Source organism: Orcinus orca, chromosome 8 (assembly GCF_937001465.1).
Source record: "Orcinus orca chromosome 8, mOrcOrc1.1, whole genome shotgun sequence".
NCBI lineage: Eukaryota > Metazoa > Chordata > Mammalia > Artiodactyla > Delphinidae > Orcinus > Orcinus orca.
The window spans coordinates 106939307-106961860 of NC_064566.1; the positions used below are offsets into that span (position 1 = coordinate 106939307).

Below are 22554 nucleotides of genomic sequence, written 5' to 3' on the forward strand. Positions count from 1 at the left end.
ACTGCCACACACACACTTCACGACTGCAGCTCTTCTCACCAGCAACCAATGCTGATGTGTTCAAGGGAGATTCCTCTCCTGGAATGGAAGCCAGCGACTTAGGATAATTCAGCCCATCCCACGCCCCAGCGTTGGCCCCTTCTGTTTGATGTGTAATATTCTCATTGGCCATTTGAACGTGTACCTCAGTGCAAGAGCAGGAAAAAACAGGTTGGACCCTCCAGAACTTTGAAAAGTTTCTCATTCTTGGAGAGATCGTCAGACTGTCCTTTCTGCCAGCCATGCTATCTGCATCCAAAGGAAAGGTCAAGGAGAAAAACAAATATATATATATACACATACATATATATACACACACACATACACATATGTGTATATGTATGTGTGTATATATATACATGTATATATATGTACACCCATATATATGTATATATATGTGTGTGTGTGTGTGTGTGTGTGTGTATATATATATAATATATAAAATATGTTTATATCCTCTTATTCTTAGTTGTGAAATTAGAGATATTTTTCAAGCCCCCAGCTGGTTTCACATGGGCTATGCAGCTGCAATTGCTTTCTTAGAAGAAATGATCCCAAGAAATTGTATCCCTTGTAAATCAAATCGTATTTTAAGTGAACGGAGTAGAACTTTCTAGTTACAGGATCTGTGGTGAATCCTTTGTCAAGTTTATTATTATTAAGTCCCTCCTGGAAAAGCAGAGATCTGATTATTCTTTCATTTTCACATTGAGATTTTCCTGTATCAAGGATCAGATGGGCTCAGGCTGAGCTGTAGGATCCGTAACGATAATCACGAGAGCTGCCATTTATTAAGGTTACCACGTGCTAAGTACTTCACACATACTTAATACTCATGATCCCGCTCTAAGGTGGTGTCATTTTCCCATTTTAAAGAAGAGGAATCTGGAGTTTGGAGAGGGAACCATCAGCTAGGATGACTTCAGGGTCCAGTGTGCGGACACGGGCACTCAGCACCGTCCACAGCACAGCCAGGGGCCAGCAGGGCTAAGAGCCGAGATCAACCCTTCTGCTCCAGCTGAGTATCAGACCCTCAGAAGCTATCCTGTGTAGATGACTCAACAATAATTACCATTCTATTTGGAAATGCTTTTTGGCGACGGTCGTCTCACCCTGTCACGGCAGATGTTGCTGTGTGGGTTTTCTGTGGAGCCCACGAGCCCCCAGCCTGGTCCTGCAGCACAAGGATTTCCCCCAGTGCCAGGTTAAGGCGGCTCTGAGGGCCCATCTCCATGCCTGGGGACCCTCAGCTTTACCTCCGCCTCGTTCCTGGAGGCCCCTCCACGCCGCCCCTCGCCACTGCCTCTGCCGTCTGAGGGAGAGTGAGGGTCTGTTCTGAACAGTTGTTGGCTGCGGGCTCAGGGCCCCAGACTGCTTTGAGTTCTCGGGGGTAGGGCGGGAGGAGGAAGACCTTCCCCAGTCCATCAGCAGGTGCTGACCTTGCATCTCATGGCAGCATCGCCCACCTTTAGTATCTTCTTTAGTTCTGGCTTTAACCACTTCCTCCCTCAGACCTCAAACCAGTCCCTCTGGCTTGCAAGGGCTGCTGTTGAGGAACACTAACCATGCCTCTGTCACGATGTTCTTGTGGACCATACCTCCCAGCATCTGAGCAAAACCACGTCTTCCTCCGTCAAAGCACAAAACTTCCCATGCTGGTCAGCACAGAATCGAGGCACCTTGGAGGGACACCATCTGATCTGTCCTGTAAACAGCTCTCCTTGAAGCCCAGTCTGGGTTGAATGGGAACATCTTGATGCAAATAGAGAGGGAAAAGGGGAGCAGAGTCTAGAGGACCAGTCGACTAGTCACAGTATTGGAACTAAATGTTTTAAATGATTCCTTCCAACTTTTGAATTCTGGAATTCTATGTTCTGTATTTTTTTTTTTTTTTTAGTTTCTGAGGTCCAGTGATTTTTCTCTCAGCTGGTATATATTCCATAAAAATATTAAGCAAGGAGACAGCTGTGCCCTCTCCAATAGCTACAGCTGTTCTCTGTAGCTTTTCTTGGGTGTGATAAAAATAATAATCGTGGCTATTATTATTTTCAGTTATAAAGATTTCAAAGCCCAATCAATGAACTCAGAAACCTAGGGTTTTCTTTTCCAAAGGAGTATTACTTAACACAGGGCAGTTTTTGTCCTTCGATGGGTTATAAACTGCTGGGCTAAGTCCTCGGAGAGTGTGAAGTTTCTTTGGGGGTTTGGGGACAGATGTGATCACGTTTCCAACTTGCTTCATTTCACTGCTTGGATTGTCAGATTCCACTTAATGAAATAGCTGTATTCCTGAGAAGTTGGCTGTAAAACAAATTGTGTTAGAGAAATCACACTTCCTCATTGATCTCCATTTTTAAAGGTGCATCCCCCTGAGGAAATAATTGGTCCCCAGACTAAATATAAAGTATGCTGAACACTTGATAAACCTTTTAAAATCACATATTTAAAGAAAGTCTTCGGTTAGAACACTAGCGCTGATGATATTTTTTGAAGTCAGGAAATACAAATATTTTGCTAAGAACAATTACCAAAGGTGGGGCTGTCTTGGGAACAGAGCCATGTGAGTGTTAGGTAAGCAACAGGGTCCCTGATTTTTTTTTTTTTTTAATTGAATTCGGTCTGTATTTCTTAGTCTGTTGGTCAATCAGGTTTTCTGTTTGTTTGTTTTTAATTTATTTTTGGCTGCATTGGGTCTTTGTTGCTGCACATGGGCTTTCTTTAGTTGCAGCGAGCAGGGCTATGCTTCGTTGCCGTGCGAGGGCTTCTCGTTGCGGTGGCTTCTCTTGCTGTGGAACACAGGCTCTAGGCGCGCGGCTTCAATAGTTGTGGCACGCGGGCTCAGTAGTTGTGTCTCGCGGGCTCTAGAGCGCAGGCTTAGTAGTTGTGGCACACAGGCTTAGTTCCTCCGTGGCATGTGGGATCTTCCCGGGCCGGGGCTCAAACCCAAGTCCCCTGCATTGGCAGGCGGATTCTTAACCACTGCGCCACCAGGGAAGCCCTCAATCAGTTTATTAATAAGAAGTTGACAAGTTTCGAATTATGTAAACCATTTTCCTAGGTGCCTTGAGGGCCAGAGATGCCCAAGACATGGTCCCTGCTGTCAAAAAGTTTTGATTGCATGGGAAAATAAGACCAGTGCACACGGCATAAAAACACCATTAGAAAACACTACTATAGCTGCAGGATCAGTGTGAGGGACATCAGGAGACCTGGTGTGCTGCCTCTAGCCCCATGCGTGAGCATGGCCTCCTTTAAACTTCAATTTCCCACATGAAAAATACAGGATTGACCTAAATCCCTAATTCCCAAACTTGACTGTACATAAGAATTTCCAAGTAAAATTATTAACACTCCTCATCCCAGGAGATTCTGATTTAGTAGGTATGAATGGCATCTAAAATTCTATATTCAAACAACTATTCTAGGCAATTCTTCTGAAGTCAGCCTATGTCCTAGCTCTGTTGATCTGTTTTCTTTTTGTTTTTCTTCCAATAGTCTTTGTAAGTTCTCCATTCGAGTGACAAAGCACTGATCATTTCATAGCCAGAGCACAAATGCTATTAAAGGAAAACTTTGCTTGAATCATTAATCATTAACTCTATAAATTCAGATTTCAGTTTAGTGGTGTTTTTTTTTTATTTTTCTTGTTTGTCTGTTTAAGCAGTCCCTATAGGGACCTCATTTCTGGTGATTCAGAGTTTCGTTTTATATGTATATATATATTCTGGTTTTCTATCTGGTTTTGCTATTTTTTCTCCTATTTGAGAAAAAAGTATATGAGGAGAAAGGTAACAGTAATGACAATACAAGCTAAAATGTATAAAGCATTTTAGTGTATACATACTACCTTTCCAGTTTAATCAGAAAGTGTACATATAACAATGGGTAAGCAATGATTGTGCTTTTCCTATAATTCTACATTTGGTCTGGAGAACACATGATAGTAAACTTAAGCTTATCGGTTTTTGCAGGATGACTTAAGTGTAATCCTCTCCCTCTGGTAATATACATGTAGGTCAGTGGAGAACATACACTTTACCAAAATCTTTTTTTTTTTTAAATTTATTTATTTATTTTTGGCTGTGTTGGGTCTTCGTTGCTGTGCGAGGGCTTTCTCCAGTTGCGGCGAGCAGGGTCCACTCTTCATCGCGGTGCGCGGGCCTCTCACTGTCGCGTCCTCTCCCGTTGCGGAGCACAGGCTCCAGACGTGCAGGCTCAGTAGTTGTGGCTCACGGGCTTAGTTGCTCCGCGGCATGTGAGATCTTCCCAGACCAGGGCACGAACCCGTGTCCCCTGCATTGGCAGGCAGATTCTTAACCACTGCGCCACCAGGGAAGCCCTCCCTAAATCTTAAGCCATCTAACTTCCTTCCCTACATAAAATTGCCTGATATTAATATATTAATTAATTAATTTATTTATTCACATACAGCAGCACACGTGTCCCCACAAAAAACTTTCTAAGTTTTTTACCGTGATTGTCCTAATATTTACCTAGTTGCATTTCAGTCTGTGACAGTAATCCACCCCCCATCAACTTCTCCATTTGGATATTCCTATAACAAATTCATTCAAGCTTGGTTCCTGTAAGTCTGACTGTGGTCACACAAGAACGCGTTTGGATGATAGAATTAAACTAGACGCATAGTCTGTAGTTGGAAACAAGAACAAGAGACCAGAGAACCCTGTGTCATTTTGTTTCTTTGCTTTGATGGTGTCATACGCAGCCTCCCAGGAGATCTGAGGTCCTCCCAGTCACTGTTTTGACACTGGAGCTCAATCCAGAAACAGCTGTCCAGAGCTAATTTATTTTCTAATGCTATGGCACTGTTAATTTATAAATTACACTGGTAATTCGAGCTATTATTAATTTCAGATGGTGTAGGGCATGCCTAATTAAAATATGACACCAATTGCCACACATATGTACCAAGGACCACCATTTAAAATTAATGGGAATATTAAGTGTGACACTGGTCTCTCGATGCTTTGCACAGTAATTACAGCATCTAGCGGGGAATATCTGACAAATGTAGCCTCAGTTTGGGCACAGATAAACAACGGCAACCTAAAAGGAATCACAAGCTCTTCATTTAAACCTCTTCTCTTCGTTTCCTCCACCCTTCCGCAAATCAAGGTTGGTGCTTTTCCCCCTGAAGATGCTTAGGAAACAGTGGCGATTAAGGCTCCTGTGGCGTGGAGAAGGTTCTCACTGGTTGGGACCGTGAGGGTCTGTGGGTTGATGTTGGCTGTCTTCTCCGTATCCTGGACTTCTGCACACTGTTTCCTACTTGTCAGCACGTCCCTGGCTCTTTCAGTGAATTAATTAACTCTTACTCGCTTGCTCTAATAGACAGAGGCTATTCTTTTGCTCCCCTGAAGGTCGTAGAGGCAGGAGTGTCCCTGCACATATATGTGGGCTCCATAGGGTGTGAAGACACCTGGGAAATGCTCAGGTTGGGCTTAGTTCTGGACAGTGACACAGACTTACCATGACCCAGGAGCCCTGGCCTCGCTGGGCAGGCAGTGGTCCTTCTGTATAAGAAAGCTGTTGTCTTGTGTGTCATTGTCATTGCTCCTGTTATTATCTTGACAAAAAATGGGGAGCTTAACAATGTCACAGAACACGTACAACCATAATTTACATACCACGCACATAATTCTTTGTATTACAGTAGTTTCTTCTTCTCGTCATTTTTGTGCTTTGCATCAGCCGATGCGGGTGGTGTTACGGAGGGGTTTTATCACCTGGGGGGCACTGTGCCTCTTCCCTCCCCACTCAGGTGGGGCCCCCTGGGGTTAACATAGCCTGGCGCCCCCTGAGTGTCTGGGCGTCCAGGCAGATCACAGGGTGACTAGGACAAGTGTGCAGCACATTAGTGTTCCAAAGTGCTTTCATGTAACTACTTTTCATTTGTTCCTCCAAACAGCCCTGTGCAGTGTTAGGATTATATATACATTATTCCAGGGAACATGTCTTCTGGTTTCTGGGGACAGTCTCAACTTCTGCTTGTTGTCCCAGAATAACTACTAAAAATAGCACCCATTTTCCCTATGAGATGATGCCGGGTCACAGGGTAAGGTGTGCTGACTATCTTCATTTAACAGAGAGGCAGGCTGATCCCGGGATGCACCCGGTTATTTTGTCATCCCCTGTCTCTCCACGAGGAGGTTAACGCTCAGGGTGACTCTGGGAGGGGACAGTGACGATCCTCTTGCAGGCATTAATGTCCTGGTCTGTCCATATCAGAGGCTCAAGGCCAGACCTCAGCGAGGACGTCGGGTAGGTAGACGGTTGTTACTATTATTGATAAATCTTCAGTGGGGAGACTGAGTCTCTGGATGGGGATGTGACAGTGTGATTCGCAGCCTTGTCTTCTTGCTCTTTCCTCTCTGCCGTGTTTGTAGTTAGAGGGTGGAGTCCCTGCTGTTGATTTGTGGCCAGAATCTTGGACCCAAGAGCTCCAGCAGATTGAAGTTTATAAAATGGATTTCTGCTGATTTAATTGAGTGTCTAAATCTGAAAACAGAAATTTAATTTCATTAGTGTTTCCACTGCCTTTTGTGGCTGTGTGTGTGTGTGTGTGTGTGTGTGTGTGTGTGTACCTGCTAGTGTGGTATGATCACGATCATGGATTCGTGATCTAGGATGATGTCGTCAGCTTTGCATTTCAAGGTTCAGCCTAAACGATACCTGGAGACCAGAAAGTTAATACTCACCAAAGGTGCCTAACTCAGATCCCCAGAGCCTGACTGCTTGCTGAAATTCGGGCAGGGTAAATGTCAACATTATTCATCACTTACTGAGGACCAGTAATTCTCCAGACTCTGTGCTTAGTGCAGGTAGGAACACAAACATTTTAGCTGGTGCATCAGGGAACCAAGAAAGAGCTGGCGATGGATGAGATAAAAGAGTGGAAGGAGGGAGAGTTGGCATGGATCCCAAGAATCTGGACTTAGAAGTGGCACAGTTCTCTGCAGACGTAACCATTGCACACTTTGTTTTCTAAGTTTGTACCTTTGGTGTTTTTTCTCCTGTTCCACCACACCTTCTCCTGCAGCTGTGGGCTTTGTGAGCGAAGATGAATACTTGGAGATCCAGGGCATCACGAGGGAGCAGTCGGGGGACTATGAGTGCAGCGCCTCCAATGATGTGGCTGCCCCAGTGGTGCGGAGAGTCAAGGTCACCGTGAACTGTAAGTGGTTGCAGGAGCCCCCACCCTGCACGTGCCTGAGGCTGCTGCTGTCGCGGCCACAACAGAGAGCTGGGCCTCAGCACCACGCCCTGACTCGGGGTAGGAAACAGAGCAGCCTTGCGGTCCGTTTTCTGCTTTTAGGAGCAACAATTCCAAACTCTTTTAAAACATGATAATAAATTGGATCTGAAAGTGATTTCATATGATCCGAAACGTGCCTTAACATTCCTGAAAGATTGTGAAATAGCATTCAATGCATGTTACACAAGCTTGTCTTTGAATCCCAATTTTTCCCATACTTTACTCATAATGTCACCAAGCTTCACACTCTCTAGACAGTCATCTCCTTCATAGGGAGCAAGAAAATAAATTAAAAGCATGTGTGTGGAGGAAATATTATAATTTCTGTTCATGGTATACTGATTTTATCTCATCCTTTTCCAATTATGTATGTTGATGGACATGGTATACATTTCTAATTGAACTATAAATAGATAAACATATATCCACATATTAGAGGGTATAGATTAAATAGATAAACATATATCCACATATTAGAGGGTATAGATTAAATAGATAAACATATATCCACATATTAGAGGGTATAGATTAAATAGATAAACATATATCCACATATTAGAGGGTATAGATTAAATAGATAAACATATATCCACATATTAGAGGGTATAGATTAAATAGATAAACATATATCCACATATTAGAGGGTGTAGCTCATCCCTGATTTTTCTTACGTGAGGTACTGAACCCAAAAAGCTTGGAGGCCACTGGTCTGGACCCCTCCTCCCCCTTTACCATCCACATTCTCTCTGACGTTGATGCTGCCCAACTTCCCCCCTCCCTCACGCTCTCCCCTCTCGGTTCCTCGTTATGTCCCCTGACTCAGTTCTCTGTGACATTCTGAAAGTTTTCCCTGCTGTGCCCAATTTCAGAAAGTCTTAGGACAGACTAGAACCCAAGAACTAAGCCAGCAGGCAAGAAGCCTTTCTCCTTCAAAACTTAGGTGAGGGTGGAGGTAGAGGAAGAATATCGTGTTTTGGTGATTACTCATTCTTTAATATTTTGGTTTCTGTTGCAATTCAAACCTAATTAACACAAGCAGCATGGAAACAGGTGTAACAGTGATGCCATTTTTGTACCCTACCACGATTATTTTTAAAGTGACATAAGATGACTTAAGGTTAATAAAGATTAACCTGAAGAGTAAGGAAATGTAAGCAAAGGGAAAACCTATATAGGAAAATGAGTGAAATCTAGGGGAAATCAGTACATAAAATTTATATGCCAAGGTGGTCAGTTGTGGGTCCAGGATTTGGCTTCCAGTCCCTGAAGCAAAGAGGGGGAACATCATTTGGTTTGAGGTTTATGTCCATAAGATAAAAGCAAATTCGTTGCTTGGGAGAAACACTGCTTTTTCTGGTACTGAGACTCGAAAAATAACTTCACGTTAAGGTCTCCACAAATAGAGCACAATGACATCACATGCAATATTTCTGCAATAAACAGAAGGGTGAGTTGTTGTGGCTGTTTCTCACTATGCATTTCAGTGCAACTGTCGGCATTGTCAAGGGCAGCTCGACAAAGCCTTGGAATGAATGCAGGCCACGTACTTAGGTCTAGTCGGTCCAGCTGGATTCAGGGGTCCAGCGTAGAACACCTCCAAGAGTAACGGATCTGTGTATCCTTCAGGCAATTCTCCATGAGTATTATTTCTTGCAACTGAGATTTTGATGGAAATTGAATAGTTCAAGGTTATATACTCTGGCAAGAACCTGGTGTGCAGACAGTCTACAGGGCTGATTAAAGGTGCTGACTGTCAACCCATGGGGTAGAGGGTCCATGGGGGGGCTACATCCTATGAAAGTTGAAAAGTTTAAACAGGAAGTATGCCTGAATACCTGGTCATTCCACCTCTGTCCAGAGGGGAGCAGAAGCAGTACATGTGAGCTTTTCCTTAGAACAATATGGGATGGTTTCATTCTGTGGCACATGGTGGAGACCAGAGGTAGAGCAGGGCATGACAAACACAGTCAGTGACTGCGGCATTTGAGCTGCTATGGGATGTCTTCTCTCTGCAGATCCTCCATATATTTCAGAAGCTAAGGGGACAGGTGTCCCCGTGGGACAGACGGGGACGCTGCAGTGTGAAGCCTCCGCGGTTCCCTCGGCAGAATTCCAGTGGTACAAGGATGACAAAAGGTAAGGCTCCCTCCCCCTCCTCCCCACAAGAAGAAGAAAGCTCTTCCAGGTTCCTGCCTGATTCCACAGGGATGCAAATGGATTCCTGCAAAGTCCTCTCCTGAACTCCTCCTACCTATAAGGGAGAAACAATACACAAACAAGTGTTTTCTTGATATTAATGAACTTCAGCTGTGTTTGCGATGTTGCCGTGCAGAACTGGCACTCGCCCACCAACAAGCCTGAGAAAAACTATTTTTTAAGGGAAGCAAAATCTCAAAGGAAAGGCCACTAGGAGCCTGTGAGTTTTTTATAGGCCTAGAAAATAATGTGTTCTGCCTGCAGCTATTTTTAACACATTCTCAGGCTCGCATTAAGGCATCAGGAAGAAATGCTCCCGGGCACTAAGTTAGCTGTGTCTGAGGACTCCGGTCCAGTTCCAGCCACTCTCAGGGGTGGTGCATGAAAGCATCCGTGACCCGAGTTAGCCTCCCTTTGTGCCCGGCTTGTACTTTCACTGCAGGAGAAAAGAGAGGGGCCTTTCCCATCCCCTCCTATTGTTGCAGCCGCCATCAGGATGTTTGTCATGATCACTGAAGATTGTCACCATGAGGAGTTAGCAAATGGCACATTAGCACAGGGTTCAGTGGCTCCGGGGACCAGGCAACGCGCGATTACTGTAATCAAAGAGCTATTTTCAGGTGGATGAATGGCAAATACATGTGCAAGAGCTGTCCATGGTCAGAACACATTCGTAACAATGGGGAGGGGGGCGATACAAAAAGGTCCTGAGGTGTATGTGGGGTAGAGGAGGAGGACAGAGTGACAGAGGCTGAGAAGCTGAGGGAAAAAAGCAACAAAAAGGGGAACTTTGGGAAGGAGAGCAGGTGAGCAATTCCAGGCCAGGACTCATGCCGGGAGAGACCCAGCTGCTGCCTACATGTCTCAGAACATCTCCAGTGCCTTGGGATTCTTTCCTGAAGAGACCAGGAAGTGTTCATAGCAGCGCTGCTTACAATAGCCAAGACATGGAAGCAACCTAAGTGTCCATCCACAGGTGAATGGATAAAGAAGATGTGGTATACATATATACAATGGAAGACTACTCAGACATCAAAAAGAACGAAATAATGCCATTTGCAGCAACGTGGATGCAGCTAGAGATTATCATACCAAGTGAAGTAAGTCAGAGACAAATATCATATGATACCTCTTGTATGTGGAGTCTAAAAAAATGACACAAATGAACTTATCTACAAAACAGAAATAGACCCCCAGACATAGAAAACAAACTTATGGTTACCAAAGGGGAAAGGGATGAGGGATAAATTAGGAGTCTGGGATTAACAGATACACACTAGTATATATAAAATAGATAACCAACAAGGACCTCCTGTATAGCACAGGGAACTATACTCAATATTTTGTAATAACCTATAAAGGAAAAGAATCTGAAGAAGAATATATGTATATAAATGTATAACTGAATCGCTTTGCTGTACACCTGAAACTAATGTAACATTGTAAATCAACTATACTTCAATAAAAAATAAGTTTAAAAAAAGGGGCCGGACACCAAGAGCTCCTCCAGTCTCTGCATCAACCCCTGACTTTGCTTAGAACCAAGAGTTGCTTAGTCAGAGGACCCACTGTGTATCATCATATTCCTTCCAGGTGAGAAGCAGAACTTTTTCATTTTTAGGGACCAATTCTGGCAGCAACTGAGGTGCATTGTATGTGTCTAGCCCTTTTTTTTTTTTTTTTTTTACGGTACGTGGGCCTCGCACAGCTGCGGCCTCTCCCGTTGCGGAGCACAGGCTCCGGACGCACAGGCTCAGCGGCCATGGCTCACGGGCCCAGCCGCTCCGCGGCATGTGGGATCCTCCCGGACCGGGGCACGAACCCGTGTCCCCCGCATCGGCAGGCGGACTCTCAACCACTGTGCCACCAGGGAAGCCCTGTCTAGCCCATTTTGTAGATGGAAGTACTGAGACAGAATGAGGAAAAGCAAACTCAGGGAGAGAGAAGAAGAAATAGCTGGCTTTCCTCCTTTTGTCCAAGAATTCAGAATCAAGCAGAAGGGAATAGTATTTTCCCAATAAATAAACATGGGTATCTTTCTTTGAAATCCTGCTTCCTCTTTCTTCCTTTTTATCCTTTCCTTTACTAAGAACAAAAGTGAGACGTGAAGGTCCAGTATCAGAAAACAAAACAAAACAAAAAACAAAAATCGATTGAGCTCCAGGGTAAATTCCTGAACTTTCCGTGGCCCGAGCCTTCATGAAAATTAATCAGCTGCATCCTGTTTCTCTAATTCTCTGTGGGACGAAAATGTGAGCAAAATGTAGAAGAAACAAAATCTTAAAATACGTGGAGGAAAGGAGATTAGCCTTTAGGCAAATATGGCCAAAGGTGGGCGTAGGAAGAGAGAGCTTGCTGCTGCGTCACGCAGAGGGGGGCTGTAGGCTTTGCCCAGGAGGAGAGAGCCCGGCAGCATCACCGTGGTGGGGAGCGGCTTTCAGAGCCCCTGGCTCAGGCACCTCTGCGTCCTCCTCTGTCTGAGTCCTCGTGGCAGCTCCTTTTCTCTCCTTTAGTAGATTCCGCTCGGTTTCCCATTTGCTGCTCGTGTATTTATTCCCCTCTGTAAGTGGGAGGGGAATGGGAGACCATTGAATGCAGTTGTCTGTCCTCCTGGCACCCAGCTCTAGAAGAGCATCTCTGCCTCTGAAGTCTTGTCACTGCCTGACCTTCCTGGGCCACTCGCAGGTCACCTCCTCCAGGCAGGTCTCCCAGGGCAGATTGCACCTGCCTGGGGGAAGACCAGCTCTAACCTAGCTCACATTCCTGGTGAGCTGAGGGGATTTCTGAGGCAAATCAAAGGAGTCTATGTGATGGGGGCAGGCAGTTTTCTCAGAATTCAGGGTAGAAATGTGTCTTGACTGTGTACTAGCCACTCGACACCTGCCACCACCGTGTGTGCCGTTGATCAGAGGGAGAGGGAAGGGAGCCCTGTCCTTAGTAAGGACCACCCATCCACGGGACTCCAGCCACTGAAAAGCATCAAGAAGCTGCAGCCTGGTGGTGATGCCGACTCCGGCCTCTGCACCCCAACACTGCAGTACATCTCAGAGACAGAGTTTGGGGTGAAGTAGAAAAGAATAGCTTTATTGCTTTGCCAGGCAAAGGGGGCCACAGCGGGCTAATGCCCTCAAAACTGTGTGTCCCAACCTGGAGTGGGTAGTGAGGAGTTTTATAGTGATGGTTCAGCGAGGGCGTGATCAGCTGGTGGACATTCTTCTGACTGGTTGGTGGGGAGGTAAGCAGGAGTCGGCATCATCAACCTTTTGGTTCCAACTGGTCTAGGGTCTACATGCTTGTGGGCAACACACAGGGGGTTTCAGTATCTGCAAAACAGCTGATGTGTATCCCTTGAGGGGGAACGAGGACCCTGCCCCAGGGCTGCACTATTGTGTATTGGCTACTCCTCCCTTGTCTCTGCATCCCCCTCCCTTCCCTGATTCGCATCTGTTTGAACCTGCCCCTTGGAACTCAGGTAAGGTCATGGAGGCTGACTGAAGTCTATTTCCTACAAACAAGAAACAGGGGACACAGAACGGCTTTTGTGCCCAGGAGCACCACTAGGTCCTGCTTGGTTTCGGCAGTGGTATGGGATGAGGAGGTGTGTGACCACACGGAGGGTCATCCCAGAAGCTGCAAGGCGCTGCTGGGTACCGCTGGCCGCCCTCCTCTGCTTTTAGCTAAAGACATTTCCGAGCTCTCAAGCCGAACCTGCTCTGGGTAAGTGTCTCTCCCCACTGCAGAGCTGAAATCTAGTTCACAGCTTGCTTCTGACGTGAAGGCTTCCTCCCCAGCCCAGGGATGGCATCAGAATGGCAAATGGGATCAATATGCTTGGCGGGCTCAGAGAAGCCTCCTGGCAGGTGGGCTTCAGAGCCTTCTCTGCACAGCACCCCCTGGAGGACCAGCATCTACGGAACATGCTGGAAATAGAACAGTGGTGTCTGGCCGCACAGCCGGACACCTCATTCGGTTTGGACTGTGCTCACGTTTTAATGAAGTCCCTGGACTCAGGCCGGTTCACTGCCCCTCACTTAGGAGAGACAAAGGCTCACAGATGAAAATCTACAGAATGGAAAGAAAGCAAGGCAAGTTCCTTCAACCCCACTCTGACTTCCCTGGAGACAGACGTTGGGTTAGGACTGAGGCCAAAATCCTGCTCTTCTCATCACGGTGGTCATAAGTCTCGGCGAAGGAGAGAGCCATCCTGTCCTCCTACAGAGACGACAGCACCTTCAGATAGTGACAAAACAGCTGACATCTCTGCCAAAAACGTCCTGTGGCCCAGGGACAGGTGGGAGTTTGCAGTGTCTGACTCCACAGAAATATATTATTTCAAATAACACTTTATGGTTTACAAAGCATTTTCTCATCATTGTCCTGCTGAGCTTTACTTTCTATTTCTGCCTTGAATATTGTCTCTCTCGGTTTGATGACTCCAATACCAGCCATTTGCCCCAATTTGTGTCCCACAAGCCTGTCCCCATATGTGATCATCTTGCCATATTTTACTGTCTACACGTCCTGCTCCAGCCAGGCCCTACGCAGGCAGCTGCAGCTGACCAGTTCCCTGAGATCCTCCATTCAGAAGGATGATTTTCCCCACTAGTATTTCTCTTTCCTGTAGCACAGACTCAGCTTCTGGGCAGGGCAGTCAAATTATTTCAGGGGGAGTAAAAGGTTGGCTTAAAGCCCATTTTCCGAAATAGGGCATTCCAGAGTTTTTTGAAAAGAAGAGAGCTGGTCTCATAATTTCCATGTAGACATGTAAGTTCAGTAGGAATTGCTACTAACAGCCTCCAAAGATGGAGGATGTGGCCCTACCAACCTCTAACGCAGTTTTCTCCTTTCCCTCTCTGTCTGCCCTGTAATGGTGTCTGTGCTTCTAATAAGCGTGCCTGGCTGTCCTTCCCACTAACTCTCTGTGGCTTTTAGTGAGTGGCCCCGGCTGTCGGTATGAGCCCTCGTGGCACTCTGGACTCCATGATGGGGTGAAACAGCTCGGGGAGACAGTCCTGGCCGCGTAGGGCCACATTCTCAGGCATCTGTAATCTCTTCCAGGCTGAGTTGCTATAATACTGTGGACAGCTCACCACTCCTAGGCCCTTCAGAGTCCCCTAACGTAAAAACGATCCCCGATTCTTTAATCCTAATCACAGCCCAAAATAAGGTATTACCTGTAGAATGCCTCAAGTTCTTAAGGGATAATTTTATCACTCAGGTGCTTGGAAAAACATTGTTCTTTCAAACCCCTCAGGTTTTCCTCCTCTTTGAAGACCGAGTTTTTCATTTTTACGGTTGTCATCATCGTCACCATCATGTATTCATCATCACCACCATCAACATCAATTATGTCCACAATTCCGAGCACCTACTGCACGAATCCTGTTGGGCTGATTGCACACAGCTGGCACGTTATATTTGTTCCAGGCACCTGCCTTCAGAGAACTTCACTGTCTTCATAGGGAGACGGATATCTGCATTGTGCCAGGGAACGACTCCAGGCACACACCTAAAACAGAGAAATGCAATTATACGTGTGATTGGGGCCAACTTGTTGTGTAGTTGAATGCAAAAAAATAAGTGATTACAGTGATGACAGAAAGGGGGCAGAGGGAAGGTCATTAATTCCAGAGTCTCTCTTCTTCCTTATGAGAGAAAAATATATATATATACATACATATATATATATATATATATATATAAAACCATCTCCTTTTTCTCTTTTTGGTCTTTTGTTTGTCTCAGGCTGGTTGAAGGAAAGAAGGGGGTCAAAGTGGAAAACAGACCTTTCCTCTCCAAACTCATCTTCCTCAACGTCTCTGAACATGACTATGGGAACTACACGTGTGTGGCCTCCAACAAGCTGGGCCACACCAACGCCAGCATCACACTGTTCGGTGAGACGGAAGCCCAGGCTGGGCAACGAAAGAGGGAGGGGCGTGTGGAAGAGGGGGGCAGGAGGGAAGGGCAGCGGGGGCGTGGAAGAGAGTCAGGGGTAGTTAGGCAGGGGTGGGTGAGAAGGGCAAGAAAGGAGGAAGGAGGGGGAGGGAGAGAGGGAAACAGCACACGTATGAAAGTAGACACCAGGTGTCATTCTATAGTAGGAAGAATCCTGATATCATTGAAAAGGATTTGAGGATACTGAAGTGACGTTGCATTTTTCCCCTCTGTATCTTCTGAACTGACTGTGGTTATTACAGTTGGGTCTAATAGCTAAGAGCCCAGAGAGGAACATGCACTATTTCCATTCTTGTTCCCTGGATGAGTGTGAAATGTTACCATTTCTGAAACTTCTTCTGGCCATTGGGACGTAAGAGAAACTGCATTGTATTTATAAAAGTAGAATCGTGAGCCTTGGGATCCTGAATGCTATTAGTGTTAGAGGAAGAATTAACCTAGAAAACGAGTGTTTCCCGAGTTCTCCATTTGTGTCCAAGGGTGTTGTCTGAAGGGATCTGTCCAACCAAGCCCCCATCCGGACAGAAGTCCCATAATCATTCATGCATTAATTCATTCAGTCGCTATTTATTGAGGACTAATGTGTGCAAGGCAAACTGCTGTGCCTTCATTACATATCCGGCAACTGTACTGGTGCCAGAAACAAGGAAAGGAAGCAAGTAAACAAGCTGCCTCTTAGACCCCGATGTCTCGCACTTCTGTGGGTAGAACAGCTACACAGAAGTGCGTCGGATGCCCGAGCCTCATCCGGCATCTGTGATGGGTTCCATCCCTGGGTAGAGGCAGATTCTCCCCACAGCCCACAGGGTTAATCTCTGGTTGCTTTGGGGGCAAATCCCTCCAGGCCCCAACAAGTTCAGTGAGCTTGGAATTTTTCGAGTCTGGTCCCACGTCCACCATGTTAACAAGCACTCTTGAATGTTACAGGGAGGGAAAGGTGAGGAAGTTAGCAGAAAATTGGCAGGAACCTAAATCCTTTTTATTCTGAGGACCCCCAGATAATTCCAGAGCTTCAAGTAGCTCCCCTCCCCCTGCCCTGCCAAATCCTCTCCATGGCGCAGTGGACCCAGCCTGCCCCGATGGCCCACCTGTGCTGCTCCACTGTCCCATCTCGACTTCCAAATCACATTCCATCCCCCTTATAAAGCCCAGCTTTATCCAGGAGGACTGGGAAGGGGAAGCCTGCCCTTGATCCCAGAGCTGGCAGACCCGCATGGGCAGAGCTGTGACTAGAGCGATTGGTGTGTCTCACGCCTCCCACACAGGGCCAGTCATCATGGCCCCTCACGTTTGTCAGCCTTTTGGCTTTTGGGCAGGTGTCTGTCTGCATGAACAGAAGGCCCATGGTTAGGAAGGAGCAGCCCCCTCCTTCCCTTGCCTTGCAGATCCAAGGTTCCCCCTGAGTTCCCTGCTCTCCACGCATAGCCTTCCTCGTTCCTATAAACAATCACCCTCCTCCTTTGACCCCTTTGCTCTTTCAAATCAGATGCATGAAATGGTTTTGCAATTGGCTTTATCACTGCTAATTCCCCGGCCCCTTCCCCTTAAGCCATCTAAGATGAGAAGAGAGAGAAGAAGCAAACTTTAAGAGTGAAATCCTGGCATTTGTGACAAGCAATGCAGTGAAGCACGTGCCATAAATCTGCTCCTTTCTGCAGACCCGTGTCTGGCAGTTAAAACCTCTGCCCGCATCCCCACCGGTCTGTCAGCATTCCTGTCACCCTGTGTATCACTTGGGACAGTCCTACAATTGCCAGCTTTCTGGAGTACAGGGGGCTCTCTGTTAAAAACTGATAGTATGGAGTCAGATAAGTGTAGAAAGCCTGGGTCCAGCAAAGATGAACGGGGCCCATGTGGGCATGTTCTTTAAACGGGAGGTCTCAGAGCCTTTACACACTAAATCTCTAAGAGGGAGAAAAAGTTTGGAGCATTTTTCCAAATTTAATCAAACAGAAACAAGTTTTTAGCCTCATTGGAGAGAGCATTTCTGAGGAGCCCCTCACAGCAATGCCGCCTGGGTGACGTAGTGCCACGAGGCTATGAGATCCCGCTACCGGGCAAGATGGGCGTTTCCACCGCATCAGCTCTGCTGTGGCTGGTCCACGGAGCGCGGCCCCTAAACTGTTGCCACCCACTATCAGTGAGACCTCTTAACAAATATAAATGCATTAGGGAGTTTCCCATGTCATTTCCTATTATCAGAAGACTCGGCTCAGAGCCATCAAGCCGACTTGAGCAGGTTGGAAAGCAGCGTTTACTTTATGCGAATGTACTTTGTGATGAAGCTCATTCTCCTGTAGCATCAGAGAGCTGGCTAAATTAGCATCATGTTGCCACCAACCTGCACATAAGCTGTACACATGACCTGACGTTGAAAAATGAGGGATGCTGGTGCTGGGAGATTGCCATCAGGGTCAGTATCTTTGAGGTACTTAAGCCAAACAGGGCAGGGGTGGTCTTTCCTATCAGGAACCAGTAGGGTTCTGAGCACCTTGTCCCTAAGGTTCCAGAGGCTGCAGGGGACCAGGAGAGTTCAGCCCCTGTGATCCTGGGAGGACCTTGCTCCTGCCATGGTGCTATGAGGACCAGAAATTCCTGAACTAGGTCTTCCAAAATGAAACAGTGTGGGTGTGGATGTGACACAGATCTCATCTGGAGAGGGACTTCAGTCCTGTGTTACCACATCAGCACCCCAGCTCAGCACGCAGAGCGTCCGTGCTCCCTGTGCTGGGGTGCGTGCGCATGGCCAGCCCCTCACCTTCCGACCACGGCATCCTGTGTGCATGCACCCCACCTTTCAGCGTTCCTCATGCTGCATCTTGTCCTACCACCTCTGGTTTTTGTGTCTTCTTTTGTTTCTCCATCCCTCCAGAAATGTGTGTGAAAGACAGTATACAAACTATATATGGCCAATATATAGCTACTGTATATAATATATGTGTTTGTTTTCATTTTTCTCTCCTGTATATCCCCACCTGCTTTAGAGCTAAGTGAGCCTACAAGCTCAACTTTGTTACAAGGTCAGTATCCCACCCACCCCTGCTGTGTGGGTTCTCTCCTCCCCGCTTTCTCCCAGACCCCCCTCCCCACCCCCTGCCGTGCATCGCCCAAGGCTCCTGTCTGTATAGGTGCTTAGTGAACGGCAGCAGAAGCTAAGGAGGTTACTGGGAGCCGATGAAACTCCAAGGATAGCCCCCTTTTCTCCGCTCACCCTGCCCACCTCCCCAGAAGGGCTAGGAGGGGAGAGGAAAGGAAAAGGCACTAACTTCTCAAAGCCCGGAGATCTGATGGAGGCAAAAGGCTGAACCAACAGGCAGAGAAGTCCACCCACTGAGCAGTTTTCATAACAAGAGTCCCGTTGACAGCCCAGCCATAGAAGCAAACATCCTGTGCAGGGAGATTCGGATGGTCCTGAAGCTGCAGCAGCAGGTTCACGGGGAGGGTCTCCGGGAAAGAAAGGTGGGCAGGCGCACCTGCGGGATCCTCCGCAGCAGTGACCTGGAGCGGGCGCCGCTGAGCCCTAGTCCAGAGCCCGACTTCCGGGTATTCTTTGCGCTTGGGTAGCTCAGGAAACATCGTTCAGACTCAATTTCCTCTTCTGTGACATAGAACTGATCTGCCTTGTCTATCTGAGAGCTGTTCCAGCCTTCACCTGAGAGCGTGTATTAAAAAGGCTTTGAAAATCGCCAGGTGCACATTAGATTGTTGGAGTCCAGTCTCCGGATACAGGGACCTCCCCCTGTCACGACGCAGGGGTTCATGAACTCATTTCTCAAGCCCTCTCCCCAACCCCTTTCCACCTCTTCCACTCCAAGTCCTCTCCCCATAGGACACCTGCATCTCTCACCTCTTTTTACTCAGCCCTTCACATTTCCGCAAGCTCCCTAGCCTAGCAAAAGTGATTCATTTAGACTGTGGCTAAACATTTGGGCAGGAGTGGGCCCAGGCTGAGCGGTGGAATCAAACACGTGCCGTGTGTGCTGTTTATGTTTTCCTCCTAAGGACCGTACAGACCCTCAGAGAGCCCCGCAGGAAGGCAGCTGTGACAACAATGACGGGCATGTCTTTTCCCACCTTCCACCTACCCCCCGACCCTTCTCATCCCACCTGTTCATCCATTCGCGTTGCACAAACAGTCATCGGGCGATGGCGTTAGACTTGGAAGGCGGGGGAGGGGATGGAAGAAAATGAATTATATGGGAAGCTGTTTGACATATGAGGAAGAATGCTTTTATTGTGAAATGATTCAGGGATGCATTATTCACCTTAGTGATGTAGGGCACCCTGGTGATAGACAGCAAAGGGGAAAATGAAACAAAGAAATAGAAAAAAAGTGAGGTCGATGGAAGTGTCCAGGTTCAACTTGATCCAACTTACGTTTATCGAACCCCTGGGCAAGGCGTATCCGCAGATCTCAAAGAGCGTTAGAAAAGTAGCTAAGGGCATAAATGGTAAAAGGGATGTGTGAGAGACAGGACGGAAAGCAGAAGATGCTTCACAAGGGACTCTGAGAAGTGACTCAGCTCATTCTGATCACTGAGATCTTTACTTTCAGAGGGAAAGCGACTTTTAAAACAGGGAGGGGTTGCTAAGGAGTTAGAATTCCACCGAAGGTGCCCTCAAGGCATGGAGGGGGCACATCCCACGCTAAAGCCAACAGTAACAAAACCGATCGGGAAACAAACAAATCACTACCTGATACTGAGCATGGGTCCAGGAGCAGAGGATCCACCTGCTGACGCAGAGCTGAGCTTTCTCACCTGCTCTGCTGGCCACTGAGTCTGGGGCAGGGTCTGCAGGCCAGCTCTCTACTCTGATTCTACTCTGCTCCCACCCTTCACCTTCTTGTTGGGTGCAGGGCAATGGGTCCAGGCCAGAAGCTGCAGTTGGTAGAAACCTGGGACATTCCAAGACGTGGACTAGTGTGGTCCTCCGTGTAGCTGTTGGACTCTTGTACAGCTCAGGAGTATTTTAGAGAAAACAGATCTCGCTGCTGGGATATTTCTCTCATTCGTGTGTGTGTGTGTGTGTGTGTGTGTGTGTGTGTGTGTGTGTGTGTGTGTGTGTGTGTGTGTGTGTGTGTGTGTGTGTCGCGCGCACGTGTGTGTGTGTGTGCGCGCACGCGCGTGTGTGTTGTTGTTTTTTCCTCCTCCTTTTCTAGCGTCCCATAGAATAGAGAGCTACCTCTTTTCTCAGGGAAATACTCCCAGGTTATGCTCCCCTCACCTCCAATGGATTTCCAGGGACAAGGAACGCTTGGCTTTAAAAGACATTCCAAGCTATTTTGCTACTTAATATCCGGAGGGTCTAGAAAGATTCAGATAAGAGAATTTCCCTCCTTCTCAGCATTTTCTGCCACCCTTGAAGTATTTCTCTGCTCCCTTTTTGCAAACACAACAGATTGCATGCCCCCCTCTCATATTAATATCTGGTGGTGCAGGACGCTTGCCGTGATAACTGAGGACTCAGGGATGCACCGCCATCCCTCACGCCCTACCTCAGAGGCATATGTGCCAGGGGCACACTGCAAGCTCAGCGGCCCAGTGGCTGTTCATTTCCCAGCCTCAGGTCCTTTGTCTTTTATCTCCTGGGCAAGGAGTCAGATTTGATGCTATCAGCGGGCTGGGAAAGGTTGGCTGATTAATGCCTGCGAACCTTGCAGTGACCATCAAATCATCTTATTAAAGAAGGCGGAAGTAAGTCAACTCTGTGCATCGGAAGGAAACAGTTGCAGTGGCAGAGATGATCTGTTTTTCCCTACAGAGGATGAAAGATACTTAATTAAGGGCAGCCACCCAGCAGTGAGCATTTCTATGGCACGTGTGTCTAGATACAGAAGGTACCAAAAAAGATCCCTTCACACTGTTTCTGGAAGGTTTATTTGTCCGGTATAACCATCCTGGTGTGAAACCAGCCCTGCCCCACCCATTAGAATCAGACAGCACCCCTTTGCCCACCTAGGTACTTGGATTCAGCTGGACTTGGTGGCAGAAAGATCACTTCATGGCTTGACCAGAGATATTAACTTGGAGGCTTAAAGGGAGCAGTTCCTTTTTTGTTGTTTTTATGTTATTTTTCTTTCATTTTTTCTTTCTTTCCCACTCTACCTGGCCTCACCTTAATACATCAACAAAAAGATCACACATTTCAGGCTAGCTCTTGGTGAGAAAAATACATGCTTAGATTTGAAGGATTGTTGTTTTTGTCGATAGCCAAGGGTTAACGCAAAGCCTCGAGCTCAGGGCTCGTACACGCCTGGAGGTTCGAAGAGGCTCATACTCCCGGAAGCTGTGCCCAGTGGTGTTAGCACCTCATGATGATAAACATGATGTAGAAACAGTTTCTACGTCTCTTCTTAGAACCAAATCACGGGGAGTGGGCTGGAGCTCAGCAGGAGGTCTCCAGTAAACATAAAGAATGCCTTGGTTACGTTTCCCTCCTCACTGTGGTGAGATACATGAGTGGCAGAGGGGTTGAAACATTGCCACCTGGAAAAGCCCAAGGTTAAGTTCTAGGAAAGTCCAGAATGAGTGTCAAATAGCCCTTAACCCATGTGGACACCAAGGCATGATGACCTTGGAGAGTCACCGGGAAAGGATCTGGATGGAACTACTAAGATGAAGCTGTTCTCAGATCTTTGCCCTCACGGAAGACCACTCCTGGCTCCAGAGCACCGCAGGAGCCTGTGCTTTCGCTGTGCTCCTCTTCCAGATAGTTCCAACAAGCCAGACTACCAGGTAGAACCCCTCCCTGCGTCCTCCCTCCCACAGAGCCCATCACTTTGGGCTGCCCTCCCTCACACGGGCCCTACTTTGCACCACTTGTGGTTTGGGGGTGAAAGGCCGTGATGCCTTTATGCCTCCCAGCATCTCTCTGCAGACTGTCCCCCTTCCTTCCAGTCACCCTTCGTCCTGGTACAGGGAGGCTCAAGACAGTGGGGCCTGAATGAGGCAATTCATGAGAACAGCCCCTGGTTAGCTACTAGGCTGGGGTTGAGGGCCCAGTAATCTCTCCAGGGGACTGTCCTTGCTAAACGCACAGCAGACAGCGTGGACCGGCACTCCTGGCTTTTCTCTACCACCCTG

General features: G+C 47.2%; 1 protein-coding gene across 8 annotated transcripts in view; it reads left to right on the forward strand.

The window, feature by feature from the left end:
* The window catches only part of NTM (neurotrimin), a 942656-nt gene that overhangs the window by 912928 nt on the left and 7174 nt on the right, over positions 1–22554 (forward strand). For 6 of the 8 annotated variants that reach the window (XM_049714324.1, XM_033407015.2, XM_049714327.1 and 3 more), the window contains 4 exons: positions 7100–7234; positions 9331–9451; positions 15257–15408; positions 18454–18489. In XM_049714324.1, coding sequence (XP_049570281.1) covers positions 7100–7234; positions 9331–9451; positions 15257–15408; positions 18454–18489 — 444 coding nt within the window. The remainder of the gene's footprint in view (positions 1–7099; positions 7235–9330; positions 9452–15256; positions 15409–18453; positions 18490–22554) is intronic. The other 2 variants (XM_004280497.3, XM_004280499.3) reach the window with 1 other exon arrangement.